Below are 22,805 nucleotides of genomic sequence, written 5' to 3'. Positions count from 1 at the left end.
CTGAGTCCTCTAGCACACGCCGTACACGCGCTTTTATGCGTCTTAGCACAGCACCGCTGTTGGGTGGATTTATTTATTTATTTTTAGCAGATAAAACACTACTTATGAAAAGCAAAGAAAAGAATTGCATTTTTGATTTTTGAGTAAACAAAACCAAAACTTACACCTCTTGCTGCAGACTAATATAGCTACATTGTGTGTTTTGAAAACACTACAGTGACATTAGACTCATACAGAAATCTAGGCCTTAACAGTTAATGTAACTGCAAATTTTAAAACTCTGTCACCAACCCTACGCATGAATAAAATGTAAATATAAACAATTTTCATCATGAAAGGTGCAAATACGTAAACACTCAGATAAATAAATATCTTGGTGCAGTATATAATTATTTGGAAATGATGTTTTAAACCATACTGTACTATGACTACATGGGAGAAGTGCAATGCTGACCACCTTTATCTTGCATATATCCATCGCCATCTAAAACCACCACTGTCACATCAGTTTTCCTGTCTGATGGCCTATACAGTCATGGTTTCCAATACCTGAGCTCTCGGGAATGAAGGTAAACGTAACTGTCTGTCCCGAGATCTAAACTCAGTTATAGTCGGATAATTTTCCTGCCACAGTTATTTTCATGTACCATAGTAGTGTGAGAGTGTAGCTTCTCAGATTACGTATCCAAGAAGGAATTTGTGAATTGCCATAAAACAGTCTGAATCAACATTCACTTTAAACCGTCATTCGAAACCCGAGGTTTAGGAAAAGAGGCAACCCCACCAACTGTCAAAATAGTCAGAGCACATTGGGCTTGACTGCATTTTACCATTTTACACAATATTCTTATGAATTCATTTGAAAGTTGATCTAAGTCAAATATCCGTAGTCGAAATAATTGACGCCACACGCGTTTGTCTTTCAGCACTAGTGGGCGGGGCTTGTTAACGTCAACAAGTTCCGAGCATCCGTGAGTTTTACTCAGTTTGGCGCGTTTTTTCGTTTCAGACATGATATATATATGGTCTGTTCTTTATTTTTTAAGTATAAATCCTATCACAAAAAGAACCCGAATTCGTGAATTTGTCCAGATATGATCAAAGTCTGATGTCACAGGTGCGTACATATACTAGAGTTTTAATAGAGTTTTAACTGAAACTTGCTATCATGGATTGTCGCTTTTACCTAAAAATAAATGTTTGTCACTTTAATGTATCGCTATGTTGTCAGAAATAGATTTCGTAAAATAATAATTCGTGTATAATTCGTGATGATGACGTTTACCTTGCTGTACTAGCTGCTACATAATACTTTTCGATTTATTTGATGCCGTATATCACTGTTTCAGGAACGAAGTGTCGCACGAAGCAGATAATCATACCTTTATTTCAAGTTTACTTCTGAGGCGCGTTCCTTGGACTGCGCGCTCTCGTCTCCGTTGCAGTAGCCAAGACTGGCAAATCAGCTCATGTGAGTAATGAAAACCATAGTTTATTAATGATGAAATAAAATCTACTTGAATACGGGAAAGAGCAGCAAGTTATAAGTGTTTGCCTAAATTAATGATCGAATTTGCTTAATATCGAATCATATATTCAAATGATTTGCCTCAACGTATAGCTTATCACACATAAATGTCTCAATAAGTACAGTTAATTAGGTGCCCTTTTAGTTCTTGTAAGACGGTTTATATTTGTCACTTTTTTGTCTGCACTCAAAAAAACAAACTCGTGCTTGGCGCCATAAACTGGACATGACTATATGATAACACTCATGACAGTGTAGACAGTCAGGAAAATATCATATCATGGGAATATCATAGCCTGGTAATGAACATAAGAATATCATAGCCTGGCAATGGACATAAGTATCATAACCTGGTACTGAAAATAAGAATATCATAGCGTGGTAATGGACATAAGAATATCATAGCCTGGTACTGGACATAAGAATATCATAGCCTGGTAATGGACAAAAGAATATCATAGCCTGGTACTGGACATAAGAATATCATAGCCTGGTAATGGACATAAGAATATCATAACCTGGTACTGAACATAAGAATATCATAGCCTGGTAATGGACATAAGAATATCATAGCCTGGTACTGAACATAAGAATATCATAGCCTGGTAATGGACATAAGAATATCATAGCCTGGTAATGGACAAAATAATATCATAGCCTGGTAATGGACATAAGAATATCATAGCCTGGTAATGGACATAAGAATATCATAGCCCGATAATGGACATAACAATATCATAACCTGGTAATGAACATAAGAATATCATGGCCTGGTACTGGACATAAGAATATCATAGCCTGGTAATGGACATAACAATATCATAGCCTGGTAATGGACATAACAATATCATAACCTGGTACTAAACATAAGAATATCATAGCCTGGTACTGAACATAGGAATATCATAGCCTGGTAATGGACATAAGAATATCATAGACTGGTAATGGACATAAGAATATCATAGCCTGGTAATGGACATAAGAATATCATAACCTGGTACTGAACATAAGAATATCATAGCCTGGTAATGGACATAAGAATATCATAGCCTGGTACTGAACATAAGAATATCATAGCCTGGTAATGGACATAAGAATATCATAGCCTGGTAATGGACAAAAGAATATCATAGCCTGGTAATGGACATAAGAATATCATAGCCTGGTAATGGACATAAGAATATCATAGCCCGATAATGGACATAACAATATCATAACCTGGTAATGAACATAAGAATATCATGGCCTGGTACTGGACATAAGAATATCATAGCCTGGTAATGGACATAACAATATCATAGCCTGGTAATGGACATAACAATATCATAACCTGGTACTAAACATAAGAATATCATAGCCTGGTACTGAACATAGGAATATCATAGCCTGGTAATGGACATAAGAATATCATAGACTGGTAATGGACATAAGAATATCATAGACTGGTAATGGACATAAGAATATCAAAGCCTGGTAATGGACATAAGAATATCATAGACTGGTAATGAACATAACAATATCATAGCCCGATAATGGACATAACAATATCATAACCTGGTAATGAACATAAGAATATCATGGCCTGGTACTGGACATAAGAATATCATAGCCTGGTAATGGACATAAGAATATCATAGCCTGGTAATGGACATAACAATATCATAACCTGGTAATGAACATAAGAATATCATAGCCTGATAATGGACATAAGAATATCATAGCCTGGTAATGAACATAAGAATATCATAGCTTGGTAATGGACATAAGAATATCATAACCTGGTACTGAACATAAGAATATCATAGCCTGGTAATGGACATAATATCATAGCCTGGTAATGGACATAAGAATATCATAACCTGGTACTAAACATAAGAATATCATAGCCTGGTACTGAACATAAGAATATCATAGCCTGGTAATGGACATAAGAATATCATAGCCTGGTACTGGACATAAGAATATCAGACTGGTACTGGTAACTTCAGTGTGGAGTTAATTTCTGAAAACCTTCAAAAACAGTGACATAATTTACAGGAGGCGATTTATCCAGGTTTAGACAAACCGATCATGTATTTTCTAAACTTTGGTCTGAGGGAATATTTTTCCAGTATTTGAACACAGTTAAATATGGAAAGCAAGTTAATGTGTAAACTGTGGAACACCTGTGGACTGTGAGACTCATAATGTTTGATGCTGGCACTAGAAGAAGAAAATGGAATTCAGGGAGGATTTCTTTACAAACCTTTCAAGTTATCAGAACAAAGACTTCATGTCAGATGTACTAGATGTTAAGTAAGTGTGAGAGAAAAGCAGTTGTAGTATTGCCAGAAGTAGCATTAAACATTACATTACATTATTAAACATTATATGTTACATTATTATACATTATACATTACATTATAATGTTGATTATAAAATACAGTATGTTGAATATTAGGCATAACTGTAGCGGTTATGTCTAAAGATATTCAGTAGTGTTCGAACGTTGTCTGACTTTTATCAAGAGACTTAATTTCTGACATGAAAATGTACGTCGCATAATCTCTCCACCAGCATCACATATGTTACGACGTAACGGTCTCGTGGTTCTCTGTCTTCCTTGTGAAGCCACATGCGTGCCACTCTACTGTCATGATTTCCATCAGTGTGAGTAAGTGTTTTATGAAGATTCTCTTGGAAATGTGATGGAATCTTTATGTTGTTTCTTGTGTTGCTTATCAAAAACGCCGCTGTGCATGTTCTGGTATAATCGTATGAACACCGTAACAACATAAGTGTTGCATTCTGCTATGAACCAGTAAGGTCTTACTCCATAGTCTGTATCTCTAATCTGCTGCTACCAAGTACCTAATTGCTTAATTTGCCAGATAAAAATATTTAAGTAATCAAAGAACTACAAAGGACACCTTTTGAGTGACTAATCTTACTGTTATGCACTATAATAGTATAAAAATGAACAAGACTTGATCCAAACCAATGCAGCCAGGAGACGTGCAGTGATCCTTACCAGTGGGAACCTTATGTTGCTTTTGTAACATAATATGACCAAACACATGCTCGGTTATCCAGTGTACCTGTATCCTTCCTGCTGTACACATGCTAAAGGTATTCATATTAAAGGAGTCTCTATAGCTGTGTTTCCGTTGTAACTACATGCAATTAGTGCTGACTGTTTGTACATAGATTTCCATTCACATTACTACATACTACACAGTAATCTGGCTTGTCTGATTCACACAACAACGAAGGCAAATAACATGCATTTGAATAATTTACCAGTTAGCAGGGAAAACATAGAATGCAACAGATTTGTAGAACATCAAAACTTACAGGACTTATTTTCATTATTTACCTTTACAAAGCATCAGAAATCATGACCATTAAACTGAGTGCAACAAGATTTTCTAGCCAACAGCATAAGTCTGTGATCTATATCACCGTTCAGTGTGTTATAAAGTAAGTGTGTTTACTTTAGTATTATTTAGTTTAGTATTGTGCAATGTGACCTCATGTGTGACCTTGATGTAGCCATGCTGACCCCTAACAGCAGAAACACGAGCGTTGACTTTCATGATATATTATTGTCGCACACAAGGGCCAATTTCATAGTTCTTATCAGATAAAAATATTCATAAGCATCCAGTACTGTGTACGAGTAGATAATATTAACACTCACGCTAACATTTTGTCCTTTGTATATATAACAGTATCATTACATGTTGACTGTCTATCTCTCTTTGACAATATATGTTGGATTTTTTTGTAAATGTATTGTTATTTTTTTCCACTTAGACTACCCTTCTGCTCTGGGTGTGTGTGACTATGGTGCAGTGATGATCAAAGATCTGAGTGCACTCTGGTTGCTGTGTGTCCTGCTTGGTGCAGGCCATGAAACCTGTGTGTGGGCAGGCTGCCCCGAGGGCTGCCAGTGTTCTGGGGAGAGCCAGTCTGTGCTGTGTGCTGCTGCAGGCCTGCATGAGGTCCCTCGGGACTTGCCTTTGGAGACAGTTTCACTCCACCTGGAGCACAACCTTATCCGGACACTTCCCGAAGAAGCATTCCAGGACCTGCTGCACCTGCAGGACCTGCACCTGTCGCACAACCAGATCGACTCCCTCGCATCTGGAGCTCTGCGCCACCTCACCCCTGATCTGCAGTTCCTCGACCTCTCCCACAACAAACTGCGTCACGCCAGGCGAGAGGAGTTTGGGATGACTCGAGCGAAGACACGCCTCTACCACAACCCCTGGCACTGTGACTGCCCCCTACAGGAACTGATGGAGGGGGTCACCCTGGAGCCCGAGACAGCTGACGGGATCGTGTGTGAGAGCTCGGCCCGGGGGCCGAGCGAAGGGAGCCGCTGGGAAGAGCCGGGAGCGGCGTCCGCCTACACGGGTCAACCTTTAGTGAAGTTACTCAACTCGGGTGTCAATTTCTGTAGTACGAAGCGCAGAACGACTGACGTAGCCATGCTGGTCACCATGTTTGTGTGGTTCATTATGGTCACTGTGTATGTAGTGTACTATGTAAAGCACAGACCAGGCACCTGAACTGAACTCCTGCTCTGAGCACTCATTACTATCACAGACACCACACGTTTTCAGTGGTAACACAGCAATATGTTAAACGGGTCAGTTTTGGATTAAGCCAGGAGTTCTACAGAACTCAGCAGACATGTGTCAGTTGATCAGATAATTATTGAGTACAGATGCAGTTGCATCTTGAGGTTGTGATGTTGGGATGTTTTGCTTGTAATGTTCAGGTAAATGTGTTAGTGTGATGAGGAGGTTAAGCAGGATGCGAGGTAGTTGCATAAACAAGAACACATGTTTTATTTGGATATATAACACTCACGACGTAGCATGCAGGCTATTGGATTCAAACATCGACAACACACACACATAAATGATAGACATTTCTACATGTATACTAATCACACAATGAGGAGTAGATGTGAGACATAGGGAGGGCGTGGCCACATTGACGAACACACACACACACACACACACAAGGAGATGTTCGGGGGGAGGGGCCATACCGTGACAGAGCCCCTCCCCAACGGCGCGACTCCCGGCACGCCAGCTTATTGGGCTGCGACCCCGAGACCAACACCAAACAGCGAGACCAGAGGACCGAACGACCCGACACGGGCCAGCGTGAGCAAGACAGAGGGCGGAAGGACAGGGACCAAGACGACAACAGACACAGGTATGGACACACTGACTGGCACATCCACAGACACCAAAGCGGACTAAACGACTGGTACAAACAACTTCATGGGGACAGACACAGCAACTGGGACGGGTACAACATTATTCAACAGATTAACGAGTCCAGGTAAGCCGGCAAGAGCCCCGGGCTGCTCCCCCGTTGCCGGCTGGGCCGCAGTCCAACCTGCCTGTGGGGAATCCCCCCTCGCCGATTTGGGGGCGGTAACCTTTGCTGTCCCGCCTCAGGAGTCGCGCCAACCACCTTGCCCGTCCCTGGGGTGGGCACTGGTGCTGCCTCCTTCCTGCCTCTACGAGGCTTCGGTACGGGCGCACGAGTTCCGGGGCTGTGAGCCCTAGTGAAAGGAGTTTCCTCCTCCAACGATGTCGCCTCTAGGTATTTCACGCAGGCTGACTTGCTTGCGCCTAGGCGATACCTCCTGGGCGGAGCCTTGGGTGGTATCGTCCTGCCGGAGGCTCGTCGTTCCCGGAGACGACAGGCTGAACGTCACTGTCAGCGAGAGAATCCCCATAGAGGACCTCCACCTCCATCAGTGGATCCTCCACATAATCGGACCCCAAGTCCGACCGCAGACTGACGTTGCTGTACTCCCCTCTCTCTCCGCAATCAGTGTAGCCCTCAGGATAGTCCATGTAGGGGTTGTAGGACCCAGCGGAGTCCACTTCCGTTTGCCGATCCTCATAGTTCTGGACTCTGCAGGACTCCATAGAGTCTGACCCTGGACCATAACCAGGGCCCCCCCCAAAATCGTCCGGTGACCTTCTCCCCTGTTGTGGACTTACAGAGTGAGGCCAGGATAAGGGAGGGTCTCTTCAAAGGGTAGTAGGACCCTATAGAGTCCGACTCCGAGTCGGACATCATTGTACCAGTCCCGTTAGCCCAACGTGGGTCCATACGACTCCACCGAGTCTACACACACACACACACACACACACACAAACACATACACACACGAGGAGACGTTCGGGGGGAGGGGCCATACCGTGACAGTTAGGGTACATGTCATCATGGGCTTTGTGAAGTACCTGACCAACACCTGCTAAGGAGGCCAGAGCTGGGCTGGTGTTGGCTTAGTTTAAATGGCCATACCCTGTACAGATTAGCTGCTGCATGCTTGATTCAGTGTTAGATTGGTACGACATTACTAAAGACATTAGCAAGGAATCTTGTGAGGTTGCCTTTTAATACATGATGTCTTAAATTGCGGCATCACGATTTGCACACAATAGTTCTTAACCAGAAATATAACCAACTTTTTCAAAGGCCTATGAAATCTGAGGTTATAGTGCCATCTGGAGTTTCTGTTGTAACTACATGCAATTAGTGCTGATTGTTTGCATGTAGATTTCCATTCACATTACTACATACTACACAGTAATCTGGCTTGTCTGATTCACACAACAACGAAGGCAAATAACATGCATTTGAACAATTTACCAGTTAGCAGGGAAAACATAGAATGCAACAGAATAGTGGAACATCAAAACTTACAGGACTCATTTTCATTATTTACCTTTACAAAGCGTCAGAAATCATGACCAATAAACTGAGTGCAACAAGATTTTCTAGCCAACAACATAAGCCTGTGATCTATAGCACCGTTCACTAGAGCTCTGTAGACAAAGGATGCTTGCATCCCCTTAACTGAAGAAATATTCACATAAAGAAAGCGTGCTGAAGAGGGAAAAAGGTCAAATGACTTCACATTAATTCTTAAATAAAGCTTTAGTGAAGGGAATCATTGTTCAGAAATCATTAAAATATTTCTAAACATTTTTATCAATAATCATGCATGCAAGGTGCACGTGCTTTATATCTATAATTCTACTATGAGATGAGAATGAGGTCCACGGCTGATCCAGAAAGTGCTGCTCTTCCATTCTAGGGAGTTTGTTTCTGTCATCCTCACCCTTCCTGGACCTTCCTGGATATCTGCAGTGCTTAAATGTGACAGTGTCAATTGTAAAAGTGCTTTACAAATAAAAATTCAACTGATTCGAAACCTTCTGTTTTGTGCTATAGGGCCCAGTCACGTAATAGCAGCAGAGATAAGGAGCTTGTTTCGGGTAGTGCTGTCCATCATCCCTATCTGAAATTTGGACCACAAACTCACATAAATACAAGCCCCAACCATCACTACACCTCTCTGTTATGCACTCCAGCAGAAGACTGAAACGTGCATCACAAATTGACATAAATACAGACATTGCTGATTTTGCTTAGAATCTGTCATAATTTACAGCATTTAACTGACACTTTTATCCAAAGCAACTTACAGTTATGCCTGAGTACAGCTTGAGCAATTGAGGGTTAAGGGTCTTGCTCAGGGACCCAGCAGTGGCAACTTTGCAGTGGTGGGACTGGCAACCTTCTGATGATCAGTCAAGTACCTTAACCACTGGAGGAAGAGAGCAGGGGAGCAGGAAGGACGAGGGATGAATGGGGAGTGGTAGGGCTGGGGAACACCTTCTACAGTTAACCCTCACCCTGGTCCGCCTTACCCTGCTGTGGTTAACCCTCACCCTGGTCCGCCTTACCCTGCTGTGGTTAACCCTCACCCTGGTCCGTTTTACCCTGCTGTGGTTAACCCTCACCCTGGTCCGTCTTACCCTGCTGTGGTTAACCCTCACCCTGGTCCGCCTTACCCTGCTGTGGTTAATCCTCACCCTGGTCCGCCTTACCCTGCTGTGGTTAACCCTCACCCTGGTCCGCCTTACCCTGCTGTGGTTAACCCTCACCCTGGTCCGCCTTACCCTGCTGTGGTTAACCCTCACCCTGGTCCGTCTTACCCTGCTGTGGTTAACCCTCACCCTGGTCCGCCTTACCCTGCTGTGGTTAACCCTCACCCTGGTCCGCCTTACCCTGCTGTGGTTAACCCTCACCCTGGTCCGCTTTACCCTGCTGTGGTTAACCCTCACCCTGGTCCGTCTTACCCTGCTGTGGTTAACCCTCACCCTGGTCCGCCTTACCCTGCTGTGGTTAACCCTCACCCTGGTCCGCCTTACCCTGCTGTGGTTAACCCTCACCCTGGTCCGCCTTACCCTGCTGTGGTTAACCCTCACTCTGGTCCGCCTTACCCTGCTGTGGTTAACCCTCACTCTGGTTCGTCTTACCCTGCTGTGGTTAACCCTCACCCTGGTCCGCTTTACCCTGCTGTGGTTAACCCTCACCCTGGTCCGCCTTACCCTGCTGTGGTTAACCCTCACCCTGGTCCGCCTTACCCTGCTGTGGTTAACCCTCACCCTGGTCCGCTTTACCCTGCTGTGGTTAACCCTCACCCTGGTCCGCCTTACCCTGCTGTGGTTAACCCTCACCCTGGTCCGCCTTACCCTGCTGTGGTTAACCCTCACCCTGGTCCGCCTTACCCTGCTGTGGTTAACCCTCACCCTGGTCCGCCTTACCCTGCTGTGGTTAACCCTCACCCTGGTCCGTCTTACCCTGCTGTGGTTAACCCTCACCCTGGTCCGCCTTACCCTGCTGTGGTTAACCCTCACCCTGGTCCGTCTTACCCTGCTGTGGTTAACCCTCACCCTGGTCCGCTTTACCCTGCTGTGGTTAATCCCTCACCGTGGTCCGTTTTACCCTGCTGTGGTTAATCCCTCACCCTGGTCCGTTTTACCCTGCTGTGGTTAATCCCTCACCCTGGTCCATCTTACCCTGCTGTGGTTAATCCCTCACCCTGGTCCGCTTTACCCTGCTGTGTTTAACCCTCACCCTGGTCCGCCTTACCCTGCTGTGGTTAACCCTCACTCTGGTCCGCCTTACCCTGCTGTGGTTAACCCTCACCCTGGTCCGCCTTACCCTGCTGTGGTTAATCCCTCACCCTGGTCCGCTTTACCCTGCTGTGGTTAATCCCTCACCCTGGTCCGCCTTAGCCTGCTGTGGTTAACCCTCACCCTGGTCCGTCTTACCCTGCTGTGGTTAATCCCTCACCCTGGTCCGTTTTACCCTGCTGTGGTTAACCCTCACCCTGGTCCGTTTTACCCTGCTGTGGTTAACCCTCACCCTGGTCCGCCTTACCCTGCTGTGGTTAACCCTCACCCTGGTCCGTCTTACCCTGCTGTGGTTAACCCTCACCCTGGTCCGCCTTACCCTGCTGTGGTTAACCCTCACCCTGGTCCGCTTTACCCTGCTGTGGTTAACCCTCACCCTGGTCCGTCTTACCCTGCTGTGGTTAACCCTCAACCTGGTCCGTCTTACCCTGCTGTGGTTAACCCTCACCCTGGTCCGCCTTACCCTGCTGTGGTTAACCCTCACCCTGGTCCGCCTTACCCTGCTGTGGTTAACCCTCACCCTGGTCCGTCTTACCCTGCTGTGGTTAACCCTCACCCTGGTCCGCTTTACCCTGCTGTGGTTAACCCTCACCCTGGTCCGTCTTACCCTGCTGTGGTTAACCCTCACCCTGGTCCGTCTTACCCTGCTGTGGTTAACCCTCAACCTGGTCCGTCTTACCCTGCTGTGGTTAACCCTCACCCTGGTCCGCCTTACCCTGCTGTGGTTAACCCTCACCCTGGTCCGCCTTACCCTGCTGTGGTTAACCCTCACCCTGGTCCGCTTTACCCTGCTGTGGTTAACCCTCACCCTGGTCCGTCTTACCCTGCTGTGGTTAACCCTCACCCTGGTCCGCCTTACCCTGCTGTGGTTAACCCTCACCCTGGTCCGTCTTACCCTGCTGTGGTTAACCCTCACCCTGGTCCGCTTTACCCTGCTGTGGTTAACCCTCACCCTGGTCCGCCTTACCCTGCTGTGGTTAACCCTCAACCTGGTCCGTCTTACCCTGCTGTGGTTAACCCTCACCCTGGTCCGCTTTACCCTGCTGTGGTTAACCCTCACCCTGGTCCGTCTTACCCTGCTGTGGTTAACCCTCACCCTGGTCCGCCTTACCCTGCTGTGGTTAACCCTCAACCTGGTCCGTCTTACCCTGCTGTGGTTAACCCTCACCCTGGTCCGCTTTACCCTGCTGTGGTTAACCCTCACCCTGGTCTGTCTTACCCTGCTGTGGTTAACCCTCACCCTGGTCCGTCTTACCCTGCTGTGGTTAACCCTCACCCTGGTCCGTTTTACCCTGCTGTGGTTAACCCTCACCCTGGTCCGCCTTACCCTGCTGTGGTTAACCCTCAACCTGGTCCGTCTTACCCTGCTGTGGTTAACCCTCACCCTGGTCCGCTTTACCCTGCTGTGGTTAACCCTCACCCTGGTCCGTCTTACCCTGCTGTGGTTAACCCTCACCCTGGTCCGTCTTACCCTGCTGTGGTTAACCCTCACCCTGGTCCGTTTTACCCTGCTGTGGTTAACCCTCACCCTGGTCCGTCTTACCCTGCTGTGGTTAACCCTCACCCTGGTCCGCCTTACCCTGCTGTGGTTAACCCTCACCCTGGTCCGCCTTACCCTGCTGTGGTTAACCCTCACCCTGGTCCGCCTTACCCTGCTGTGGTTAACCCTCACCCTGGTCCGTCTTACCCTGCTGTGGTTAACCCTCACCCTGGTCCGCCTTACCCTGCTGTGGTTAACCCTCACCCTGGTCCGCCTTACCCTGCTGTGGTTAACCCTCACCCTGGTCCGCCTTACCCTGCTGTGGTTAACCCTCACCCTGGTCCGTCTTACCCTGCTGTGGTTAACCCTCACCCTGGTCCGCTTTACCCTGCTGTGGTTAACCCTCACCCTGGTCCGCCTTACCCTGCTGTGGTTAACCCTCACCCTGGTCCGCTTTACCCTGCTGTGGTTAACCCTCAACCTGGTCCGTCTTATCCTGCTGTGGTTAACCCTCACCCTGGTCCGCCTTACCCTGCTGTGGTTAACCCTCACCCTGGTCCGCTTTACCCTGCTGTGGTTAACCCTCACCCTGGTCCGTCTTACCCTGCTGTGGTTAACCCTCACCCTGGTCCGTCTTACCCTGCTGTGGTTAACCCTCACCCTGGTCCGTCTTACCCTGCTGTGGTTAACCCTCACCCTGGTCCATCTTAAGAAAGAAAGACACCTGACACTGAAGAACTAATACCAGCTGTGAGCATCTGATGGTCACCTTTAGTCAGCTCTGACAGCCTCTTTGTGAGATAGTGGTCCAGCAGAAGTTCTGAGAACATCATATATTCTAACACAATTAAATGAAAAGAATTGATAAGCAAATGATATACTGTCAATAGAAATTTTTAATTTTGTTGCTAATGTGAAAGATCAGGGAAAAGATGGTACAAGATGACAATCATTTCACAAAATGAAAAAATTCTGTTATGGCTCTACCATGCTTAAACTATTATTTGAAATAAGAACAGAAGCTATTTTACATAAATGAATTGTATCTACAATCCTCTGGTGGTGTGCCTTTTTTTTTAATTTCAAGAACAAAAATGGTGAAACGGCCCATAATTCTTATACCTTATATGAAACTTAATGAAGTTCCCCTGAAGGTATTGTTATACATGCAAAAACTCCCATCACACAGAAACGTTGAAGCAAGGTGTTGTGTTTCTTTTTCTTGACCAAAAGTGTTCAAATACAATTGTTTGTGTACAAAAAAGACCCACCTCACCACCACCCATCAAAGAATTAAACCATCTAGTACATATAGGATTAAAAACCATGTACACAGGGGAATAAAAACACAAAAAATAAATACATTAAAAAACCAATGCCATTTAAAAAACCTTTAGTCTAATTTACATTTATTAAAACTAAGAAAAAGCAATAATAATAATATTGATAATAATAATAGTATTAATAATACTAATAACTAATAGCAATAATAATAATAATAATAATAATAATAATAATAATATACACACACCCTCATGTATTTATAAAGACCCTTAGCCCTGCCACCTTAGCCCTGCAACATGCCTTTCCCTTGAGCAATGAGATGCCCGTGCTGGAACAGAAAGTGACCCTGTGACCCCGTAACCCTGTGACCCCTTTGCAAGCATTACGAGCTGACTGTGAAGAAAGCCTCTGACCCTTTACCTTTGAAACAGGTGATCCCACCAAGATTCTATAAAAGTGAATTAGAAAATCCAATGTGAGTTTTCTTACATTTGTTTTCTCAGATGTCTTTATTCTATTAGCATGAGGTAGCTTAAAAGAATTCCAAAAAGGGTTTTAATGGAAATGTGAATGTTTGCAAAGTAAGATGACCCAGTTAGCATCAGAATGAAGGTGTGGTTATTTTCTCTCCATTTTATACAAAATATATCTAAATTTTAAAACTACTTTTCGAACAAGGTATATATGTATTCAAATATTACATATATACTGTACATACAAATGATCCATCTACCTATGTATGTATGGTGGTTTGTGTTACAGGCTGTTTAACAATAGCACCACTGATATATTAAAACACAATGTCATTTGGAAAAATGTACATGGCAAAGGGAAGATTTAAATATTGGCATTTAGTTTTTTAGTTTGTATATTTTTAGGCCATGTGGTGAAAAAGTGGGAAAAAAATGTGTGTCGATTATAGATACAGAGAGGGACCTTTTATGGAGTAAAAAAATATACAGACACAACAGGAATAGCACCTTATCAATAAATAAATAATACAAAGACATGCATTTCATTATCTTTTTTTTTTTACTCTGACATGTTTCCTTTTTTGAGCAGGTTTGTCCAGGGAGCATTCAGAGAGGGAGGGAGTACTCGAGCAGTAACTGGATCAGATGCGTACAGATGGTGGCTATCAGTGCAGGTGTCCTAAGATTACATTTGGGAAATAGTTTAGAAGTCCTGCTAAAAACAAACGTCTTGATCTTCATTTTTCTCTGCTTTCATTCCTTTGTGTTCTTTTTCTTTTCTTGTTTTTCCCATGCGCCCTCCTTTATAAAAAGCAGACTGCACCAACATCAACGCCAAATTCCTGATTAGCCCCACCAACGTCCAGAGGGGCAATATCCACAATGGGCAGGCGGGAGGTCTTCTGAGACTTGTACTCAATCACCGTTTTGCCCCACTGCCCTGTGTGACTCTGCAGGGAAAAGAAGGAAATCATTGAAATGTCTGATTATTTTAGCATAAATATCTGACCTCTAAGTTGAGTCTGAAGGAGAATTTATCTCTGTTAAGATCTGATAAGCAATACAGAGACACATATCAAATAAGAGGATGTAAAAGATTTTTAAGTGTTTAATAAAGCCTAGTGATAGTCTTTCATATTTGCTTGTCTAAAAAGAGAATGAATTTATCCTACGATTACATTATTTTTTATTGATATTGTTTTCTATGTATCACTGTATCATTTATGTATCATAAATAATATTTAGTTGTTTACTGCTGCACCCATGTGTTTAGTCAAACTGACAGAATTGTAGCATTCCCTTAATGTATGTAGATCCAACAGGATTAAACCTCTTTCGGTTGTTCACGATCCCTTTAGTTATGTGTAGTGTAAATGAGTGGGTGTCTCACCATGCAGCTGTCCTCCAGCACACTGTATCTGAAGCGGCTGTTGCCTTCAGCTCTGATCTCCATGTCGTTGGAACCTTGCAAAATCAGAGCCTTCTTCAGGTTGCCTGTGCTCTGGTCCATGTAAGCCACACTATTTTTGCAGTGATACGTGAGGTTCTGTGAGGCCTCTGTGGACAACAGCCTCAGGAAAGTCATCTGGATGCTGGCAGTGTTAGGAGTCAAGTTGTCGTCACCATAGCTAAACTGTTGGAGCAAGAGTGGGAAATATTAACCACAATGCACAATGGTAAAAACCATCATAATCTCACATGTACACTCTATCATTTGTTGCACCATATTTAGCCTTTTTCCACCAATGCGGAACAGTTTCCGTTCGAGCGCTTGTGAGACTCTCAGTGCTATTCTGAGATACGGCCTGAGGTTGTAACAATTTTTATTCGAAGCAAGTATGTGTCATCAACGGAGGGCGTGGCACAATGTACAGTCAAAGTAAACATTAGTAACAAGATGGCGGCGCGTATAGATTACCTGCGAGCATTTATGCTGTTACAGATGTTTGTTTTTATTCAAAAAGCAAGCATGGATCAACTCTTGTTGATAAGAGATGGATAATAATAGTAACGGATAATGAACAATGTTAATATAACTAATATGTGAATATTACTAACACTAAATGTAGGCTAAGTTTAATGTAATCAAGCTAATATAATGACCGATGTGGGCAGAGATAACTATTTCCTCTACAAACTGATACACCCCTTGCATGTCATCAAGGTTCACGCTGAAGAAACTACTATTCTTTATCTGCATTCGAAATAGCCCACTACATACTACTTGTGTACTGATTGGGCTACAAATTTTTCCAGTATGCGAAAAATACCCATTGATGTGTTACTTTCGCCCAATATTCTAGTATGCAACCAGAGCTATCTTCGTGGTGTACCGTATCCCATCATGCAACGGTGGCAGAAAACCTTTACCGGCAGAACCTTCATATGTTCACATGATCTCATAGTATGTAGTTGTCGCATACTGGATACTACACTGCATACTACTATGGTGACCAGTAAACAGTATCCAGTATACAGTATACAGTAGGCTGGTTCCAGCTGGGAACAAATTTATTTTATTGGAAAAACGCTGAAATTTTCAAAATGAGATGCACGAACCAGAACGGTTCTGGTTCCCCACTGGTGGAAAAGAGCTAATTGAAAACCCTAGGAACCAGAAGATCAGTGTGTCTTACATGGACTCCACCATTCATGGTCTCCCCAAACCAGACGTGTTTGCGGTGGCTGCTCTTGCTGCTCCACCAGTTCTTGCGTGGGATTTTGTCAGGTTTGGAGTGGACACAAGTTTCACCAGTTTCCATGTTGCAGAAGACCTTCATGGCATCAACGGTGCAGCCCTGGTTAGGATCGATCCAATACTCTCCTGTCAAGAGTTGAGTGACAGAGACGTTTGTGGTGATCAATTCATTAGTAACACTGTATTTAAACTTTCCCTTGTTAACAATGACTCATAACTCATTATATATCAACCTCCCTGTCACCGAAGAAAGAGTCTCAGCCATTTTCAAAATAATTCCAATTATCTTTACCGACAGAACCATCTTATAACTCAAAACCTATGTAACTCAACACCTCATTGGTCCATCTGAAGAATGGGCTGTCATGCTAGGTGTTAAACAGTCACTGCTGGTGTTTGGTAGTGTTCCTTTAAGAGTGTGTACTAGGTATGTGAGTGATCACTGCACTGGTGTGCTAGGTGTGTGAGTGATCACTGCACTGGTGTGCTAGGTGTGTGAGTGACCACTGCGCTGACGCCTGTTTATTTTGACCACATATTTCCATAAGAACAGTAGTTTACTCATATGCTATCACACTGAATCCTGCACATGTGAACACTCTCGGCTGCTATACATACTGTTTATTGTTATTTTAGAGTCCTATTTATTACCACCATTACTAGTTTAAGAACACTGTCTCAGGACACAGGGCTGTGTGTTATTTCTCAATGACGTATTTCAGGTCTACGTTCTATTTATACTGCCCTAAGCTGTGACATATACTATATATTTATATTTTATATTTTAGCATATTTTGTATCTTATTTCTATTTCTATTGCTGTTTGCTATGTGTGATCACCACTGGGATCACCATGCCTCTCTGATTTACTAACGGTCTGTGTTATGCTTCTCTGATTTACTAACGGTCTGTGTTATGCTTCTCTGATTTACTAACGGTCTGTGTTATGCTTCTCTGGTTTACTAACGGTCTGTGTTATGCTTCTCTGGTTTATTAACGGTCTGTGTTATACTTCTCTGATTTACTAACGGTCTGTGTTATGCTTCTCTGATTTACTAACGGTCTAAGCTATGCCTCTCTGGTTTACTAACGGTCTGTGCTATGCTTCTGTGATTTACTAACGGTCTGTGTTATGCTTCTCTGGTTTACTAACGGTCTGTGCTATGCTTCTCTGGTTTACTAACGGTCTGTGTTATGCTTCTCTGATTTACTAACGGTCTGTGTTATGCTTCTCTGATTTACTAACGGTCTGTGTTATGCTTCTCTGATTTACTAACGGTCTGTGTTATGCTTCTCTGATGATTTACTAACGGTCTGTGCTATGCCTCTCTGGTTTACTGATGGTCTGTGTTATGCCTCTCTGGTTTACTAACGGTCTGTGTTATGCCTCTCTGATTTACTAACGGTCTGTGCTATGCCTCTCTGGTTTACTGATGGTCTGTGTTATGCCTCTCTGGTTTACTAACGGTCTGTGTTATGCCTCTCTGATTTACTAACGGTCTGTGCTATGCCTCTCTGGTTTACTGATAGTCTGTGTTATGCGTCTCTGATTTACTAACGGTCTGTGTTATGCCTCTCTGATTTACTAACGGTCTGTGTTTTGCCTCTCTGGTTTACTGACGGTCTGTGTTTTGGTATTCCCTATTGCTCACTCCCTGTGTTTTGTTCAATCATTTACCAGGCTGCTTTTGACTCTGTTGCTATAGTGATTTGTGAAATGCTAGCTAAGTGAATACATGGTGGAAAAAGATTATTAATAATTAATTATTATAATAAATAATTAAAATTGTTAATATTATTTACACAGGGAAGTTAGAAAGTGTGTAAGAATATGAAAGACATTTGATAATCATTACCTTGGATGTGTCAAAAGGAGTGTTCATTGCTTACTAGTGTTGAAAAAGTTCTTCCCCACAGGATTTACACTTTTGGAGTCACTATAAGTGTTATTATTTCTAAACTATTTTGTCCAGAACTTCTGTTTTCTGATGTGCTGACATTATTCCAGCAGTATCCACTAACCGCTCGTCCAGTCTGGGTGGCACATCCTGAGGTCTCTGCAGGTGCGTGCAGGGTTCTTCTTGGTGCCATCGGGGCTACGTATACTCTCGATCTGGTTATTTAGGGACTTGAGGGTAGCATCCACCTCTGCGTCATGCTGCCTGGTGCCTCCTGCCGCCTGGTCAGCTCTCATGTATCTCAGCGGATCAGGGGCCTTCTCTAGATGAGACAGACCGGCAAAGGCAGACATATCGATTCCAGGTCCAGGAGGCCCAGGAAGTCCAGGGGGTCCGGGATTACCAGGGGGACCCTAATATAGGACAGCGAGAGAGAGAGAGAGAGAGAGAGAGAGAGAGAGAGAGAGAGGGAGAGAGAGAGGGATTTTTACAATCATACTTCAGTAATTACTTTAGAGAGTCTAGAAGGTGAAAACTTGTGGAGTCTTTTCATGTTCAGGCTGTGCATTAAATATATTTGAGTGTCGTGCAAGTTCCACTCTGATTTAAGCATCAGTAGTATTTGAAATATTTAGATTTTAAGTAGAGCTATGAGGTTCTCCAACATAATACACGTGTTACCCAGACTAGAAACAGCCTTGGCACAGTAGAAATTATTTTGAAAAAGTAATGTTAGTCTGAGATTACTAACAGTCTTATACTTCCTCACTTATTATATTTTATTGCATGGTACTAGTGATGAATTATTTGTGATTTATTTAAAAATTAGTTATAAATCCATGAGACAGGGCTATTAAGGTTTCATTGCACAGAGCACAATCTGTATATTAAAAACCTTTATGATAGGCTGTTTTCGATTTTTGATGCTTGTTTTATCATTTTCCAGGCTGAGTTATCCAGTTCTGTATATTTGTGATGCACATTCTAGAGAGGAATTACCACATTCTAGTGGTAATTCTATTGCTTTGATATAACAGTGACGCTGGATAAACAGCCATGTTGCTCACAGCTGGTCCAGTCTCTCCAGAGCGACCACGGGGTCCAGGAGGTCCAATCGGGCCAGGCAGGCCATTGAATCCGTCTTTTCCGGATGGACCAACAGGGCCTGGTGGTCCCTAGAAAGAGAGAAGAGTGAGAAGAGGTCAAGCAGAATTCATTTCCTGCTGGGCGGTCTGTGATGTGACACTACTGAAGGCACCTACCCTTGCTCCACTTGGTCCAGTGGGTCCTACAGCACCCTGGTCACCAGCCTGGCCCTGTGTGTGGGCAACAAAAGCTCCCTGAATACACAAACTACAACATTTTGAAGAAAAAACCCCCCAAACTTTTTCCTGATAGGTCCTAAATTGCTATAAAAAACCATTATAGTCATAAAAATGATATGTTACTATAGTATCTGTACCCTTAAAAACTGTAGTATCTGTATTCTTTGAGTGAACACTGTCCCTAGATATATCAGTGCAGCATCACAAAGACAAACTGACATACTGGAGGCCCAGGTAGACCCTGGAGACCTGTGAACCCTCTATGACCCTTCTGGCCCCGCTCTCCAGATTCACCGGACTCTCCTTTATCTCCACGGGGTCCTTGGGGTCCCTGTGTGTTAGAGAAATTACATTCTCTGAGAGTATGGTAGTTGTATTAAATTCAGTGGATCTTGTCCTTTTACTGGATGTCTTTATTAACCACTTATTTGTGAAACATTCATCAACACCTCAGTTATGTTCTTAACACCCTTACTGACAGAAGTGTATAAGGCCACAAACACTCACAGCCATTCCTCTCGCTCCAGCAGGTCCTGGAGGTCCAGTGGGTCCTTGGGGTCCCTACAAAAGAGAAAAAATATGCTCAGGTTGGTGCTACCTGTACTCTCTCCCCGCTGGGCGTGGTGTAGCCTGTACTCTCTCCCCGCTGGGCGTGGTGTAGCCTGTACTCTCTCCCCGCTGGGCGTGGTGTAGCCTGTACTCTCTCCCCGCTGGGCGTGGTGTAGCCTGTACTCTCTCCCCGCTGGGCGTGGTGTAGCCTGTACTCTCTCCCCGCTGGGCGTGGTGTAGCCTGTACTCTCTCCTCGCTGGGCGTGGTGTAGCCTGTACTCTCTCCCCGCTGGGCGTGGTGTAGCCTGTACTCTCTCCCCGCTGGGCGTGGTGTAGCCTGTACTCTCTCCCCGCTGGGCGTGGTGTAGCCTGTACTCTCTCCCCGCTGGGCGTGGTGTAGCCTGTACTCTCTCCCCGCTGGGCGTGGTGTAGCCTGTACTCTCTCCCCGCTGGGCGTGGTGTAGCCTGTACTCTCTCCCCGCTGGGCGTGGTGTAGCCTGTACTCTCTCCCCGCTGGGCGTGGTGTAGCCTGTACTCTCTCCCCGCTGGGCGTGGTGTAGCCTGTACTCTCTCCTCGCTGGGCGTGGTGTAGCCTGTACTCTCTCCCCGCTGGGCGTGGTGTAGCCTGTACTCTCTCCCCGCTGGGCGTGGTGTAGCCTGTACTCTCTCCCCGCTGGGCGTGGTGTAGCCTGTACTCTCTCCCCGCTGGGCGTGGTGTAGCCTGTACTCTCTCCCCGCTGGGCGTGGTGTAGCCTGTACTCTCTCCCCGCTGGGCGTGGTGTAGCCTGTACTCTCTCCCCGCTGGGCGTGGTGTAGCCTGTACTCTCTCCCCGCTGGGCGTGGTGTAGCCTGTACTCTCTCCCCGCTGGGCGTGGTGTAGCCTGTACTCTCTCCCCGCTGGGCGTGGTGTAGCCTGTACTCTCTCCCCGCTGGGCGTGGTGTAGCCTGTACTCTCTCCCCGCTGGGCGTGGTGTAGCCTGTACTCTCTCCCCGCTGGGCGTGGTGTAGCCTGTACTCTCTCCCCGCTGGGCGTGGTGTAGCCTGTACTCTCTCCTCGCTGGGCGTGGTGTAGCCTGTACTCTCTCCCCGCTGGGCGTGGTGTAGCCTGTACTCTCTCCCCGCTGGGCGTGGTGTAGCCTGTACTCTCTCCCCGCTGGGCGTGGTGTAGCCTGTACTCTCTCCCCGCTGGGCGTGGTGTAGCCTGTACTCTCTCCCCGCTGGGCGTGGTGTAGCCTGTACTCTCTCCCCGCTGGGCGTGGTGTAGCCTGTACTCTCTCCCCGCTGGGCGTGGTGTAGCCTGTACTCTCTCCCCGCTGGGCGTGGTGTAGCCTGTACTCTCTCCCCGCTGGGCGTGGTGTAGCCTGTACTCTCTCCCCGCTGGGCGTGGTGTAGCCTGTACTCTCTCCCCGCTGGGCGTGGTGTAGCCTGTACTCTCTCCCCGCTGGGCGTGGTGTAGCCTGTACTCTCTCCCCGCTGGGCGTGGTGTAGCCTGTACTCTCTCCCCGCTGGGCGTGGTGTAGCCTGTACTCTCTCCCCGCTGGGCGTGGTGTAGCCTGTACTCTCTCCCCGCTGGGCGTGGTGTAGCCTGTACTCTCTCCCAGCTGGGCGTGGTGTAGCCTGTACTCTCTCCCCGCTGGGCGTGGTGTAGCCTGTACTCTCTCCCCGCTGGGCGTGGTGTAGCCTGTACTCTCTCCTCGCTGGGCGTGGTGTAGCCTGTACTCTCTCCCCGCTGGGCGTGGTGTAGCCTGTACTCTCTCCCCGCTGGGCGTGGTGTAGCCTGTACTCTCTCCCCGCTGGGCGTGGTGTAGCCTGTACTCTCTCCCCGCTGGGCGTGGTGTAGCCTGTACTCTCTCCCCGCTGGGCGTGGTGTAGCCTGTACTCTCTCCCCGCTGGGCGTGGTGTAGCCTGTACTCTCTCCCCGCTGGGCGTGGTGTAGCCTGTACTCTCTCCCCGCTGGGCGTGGTGTAGCCTGTACTCTCTCCCCGCTGGGCGTGGTGTAGCCTGTACTCTCTCCCCGCTGGGCGTGGTGTAGCCTGTACTCTCTCCCCGCTGGGCGTGGTGTAGCCTGTACTCTCTCCCCGCTGGGCGTGGTGTAGCCTGTACTCTCTCCCCGCTGGGCGTGGTGTAGCCTGTACTCTCTCCCCGCTGGGCGTGGTGTAGCCTGTACTCTCTCCCCGCTGGGCGTGGTGTAGCCTGTACTCTCTCCCCGCTGGGCGTGGTGTAGCCTGTACTCTCTCCCCGCTGGGCGTGGTGTAGCCTGTACTCTCTCCCAGCTGGGCGTGGTGTAGCCTGTACTCTCTCCCCGCTGGGCGTGGTGTAGCCTGTACTCTCTCCTCGCTGGGCGTGGTGTAGCCTGTACTCTCTCCCCGCTGGGCGTGGTGTAGCCTGTACTCTCTCCCCGCTGGGCGTGGTGTAGCCTGTACTCTCTCCCCGCTGGGCGTGGTGTAGCCTGTACTCTCTCCCCGCTGGGCGTGGTGTAGCCTGTACTCTCTCCCCGCTGGGCGTGGTGTAGCCTGTACTCTCTCCTCGCTGGGCGTGGTGTAGCCTGTACTCTCTCCCCGCTGG

General features: G+C 46.1%; 2 protein-coding genes across 9 annotated transcripts in view; one reads left to right on the top strand and one right to left on the bottom strand.

Moving 5' to 3' along the window:
- The first annotated feature begins 981 nt into the window (after positions 1-981).
- Positions 982-14,444, top strand: LOC113581432 (leucine-rich repeat-containing protein 3-like). Of its 6 annotated transcripts, none has more exons than XM_035520166.1 (5): positions 982-1,117; positions 1,350-1,471; positions 4,085-4,177; positions 5,324-6,739; positions 14,360-14,444. In XM_035520166.1, the coding sequence occupies exons 3-4, from the start codon at positions 4,093-4,095 to the stop codon at positions 6,079-6,081; spliced, it is 843 nt and encodes a 280-aa protein (XP_035376059.1). In that variant the 5' UTR covers positions 982-1,117; positions 1,350-1,471; positions 4,085-4,092; the 3' UTR covers positions 6,082-6,739; positions 14,360-14,444. The 6 variants fall into 6 exon arrangements, with proteins under 6 accessions (XP_035376059.1, XP_035376060.1, XP_035376062.1 ...); XM_035520167.1 differs by lacking the exon at positions 14,360-14,444 and adding an exon at positions 8,783-9,064; XM_027016571.2 differs by lacking the exons at positions 982-1,117; positions 1,350-1,471 and adding exons at positions 4,477-4,607; positions 4,900-4,987 and having other exon boundaries at positions 4,166-4,181.
- A 3-nt stretch (positions 14,445-14,447) lies between these two features.
- Positions 14,448-22,805, bottom strand: part of col2a1b (collagen, type II, alpha 1b) — a 60,145-nt gene continuing 51,787 nt past the window's right edge. For all 3 annotated transcript variants that reach the window (XM_027016574.2, XM_027016573.2, XM_027016575.2), the window contains 8 exons: positions 20,199-20,252; positions 19,915-20,022; positions 19,629-19,682; positions 19,434-19,541; positions 18,491-18,779; positions 16,407-16,594; positions 15,161-15,403; positions 14,448-14,720 (listed from right to left, as the gene is read on the bottom strand). In XM_027016574.2, coding sequence (XP_026872375.2) covers positions 14,574-14,720; positions 15,161-15,403; positions 16,407-16,594; positions 18,491-18,779; positions 19,434-19,541; positions 19,629-19,682; positions 19,915-20,022; positions 20,199-20,252 — 1,191 coding nt within the window. In that variant the 3' untranslated portion in view covers positions 14,448-14,573. The remainder of the gene's footprint in view (positions 14,721-15,160; positions 15,404-16,406; positions 16,595-18,490; positions 18,780-19,433; positions 19,542-19,628; positions 19,683-19,914; positions 20,023-20,198; positions 20,253-22,805) is intronic.

The sequence above is a fragment of the Electrophorus electricus genome, chromosome 20 (genome assembly GCF_013358815.1).
Source record: "Electrophorus electricus isolate fEleEle1 chromosome 20, fEleEle1.pri, whole genome shotgun sequence".
In the NCBI taxonomy this organism is placed as follows: Eukaryota; Metazoa; Chordata; class Actinopteri; order Gymnotiformes; family Gymnotidae; genus Electrophorus; species Electrophorus electricus.
Note: the sequence above shows the minus strand (reverse complement) of the source record. Positions and strands in the feature narration are given on the sequence as shown.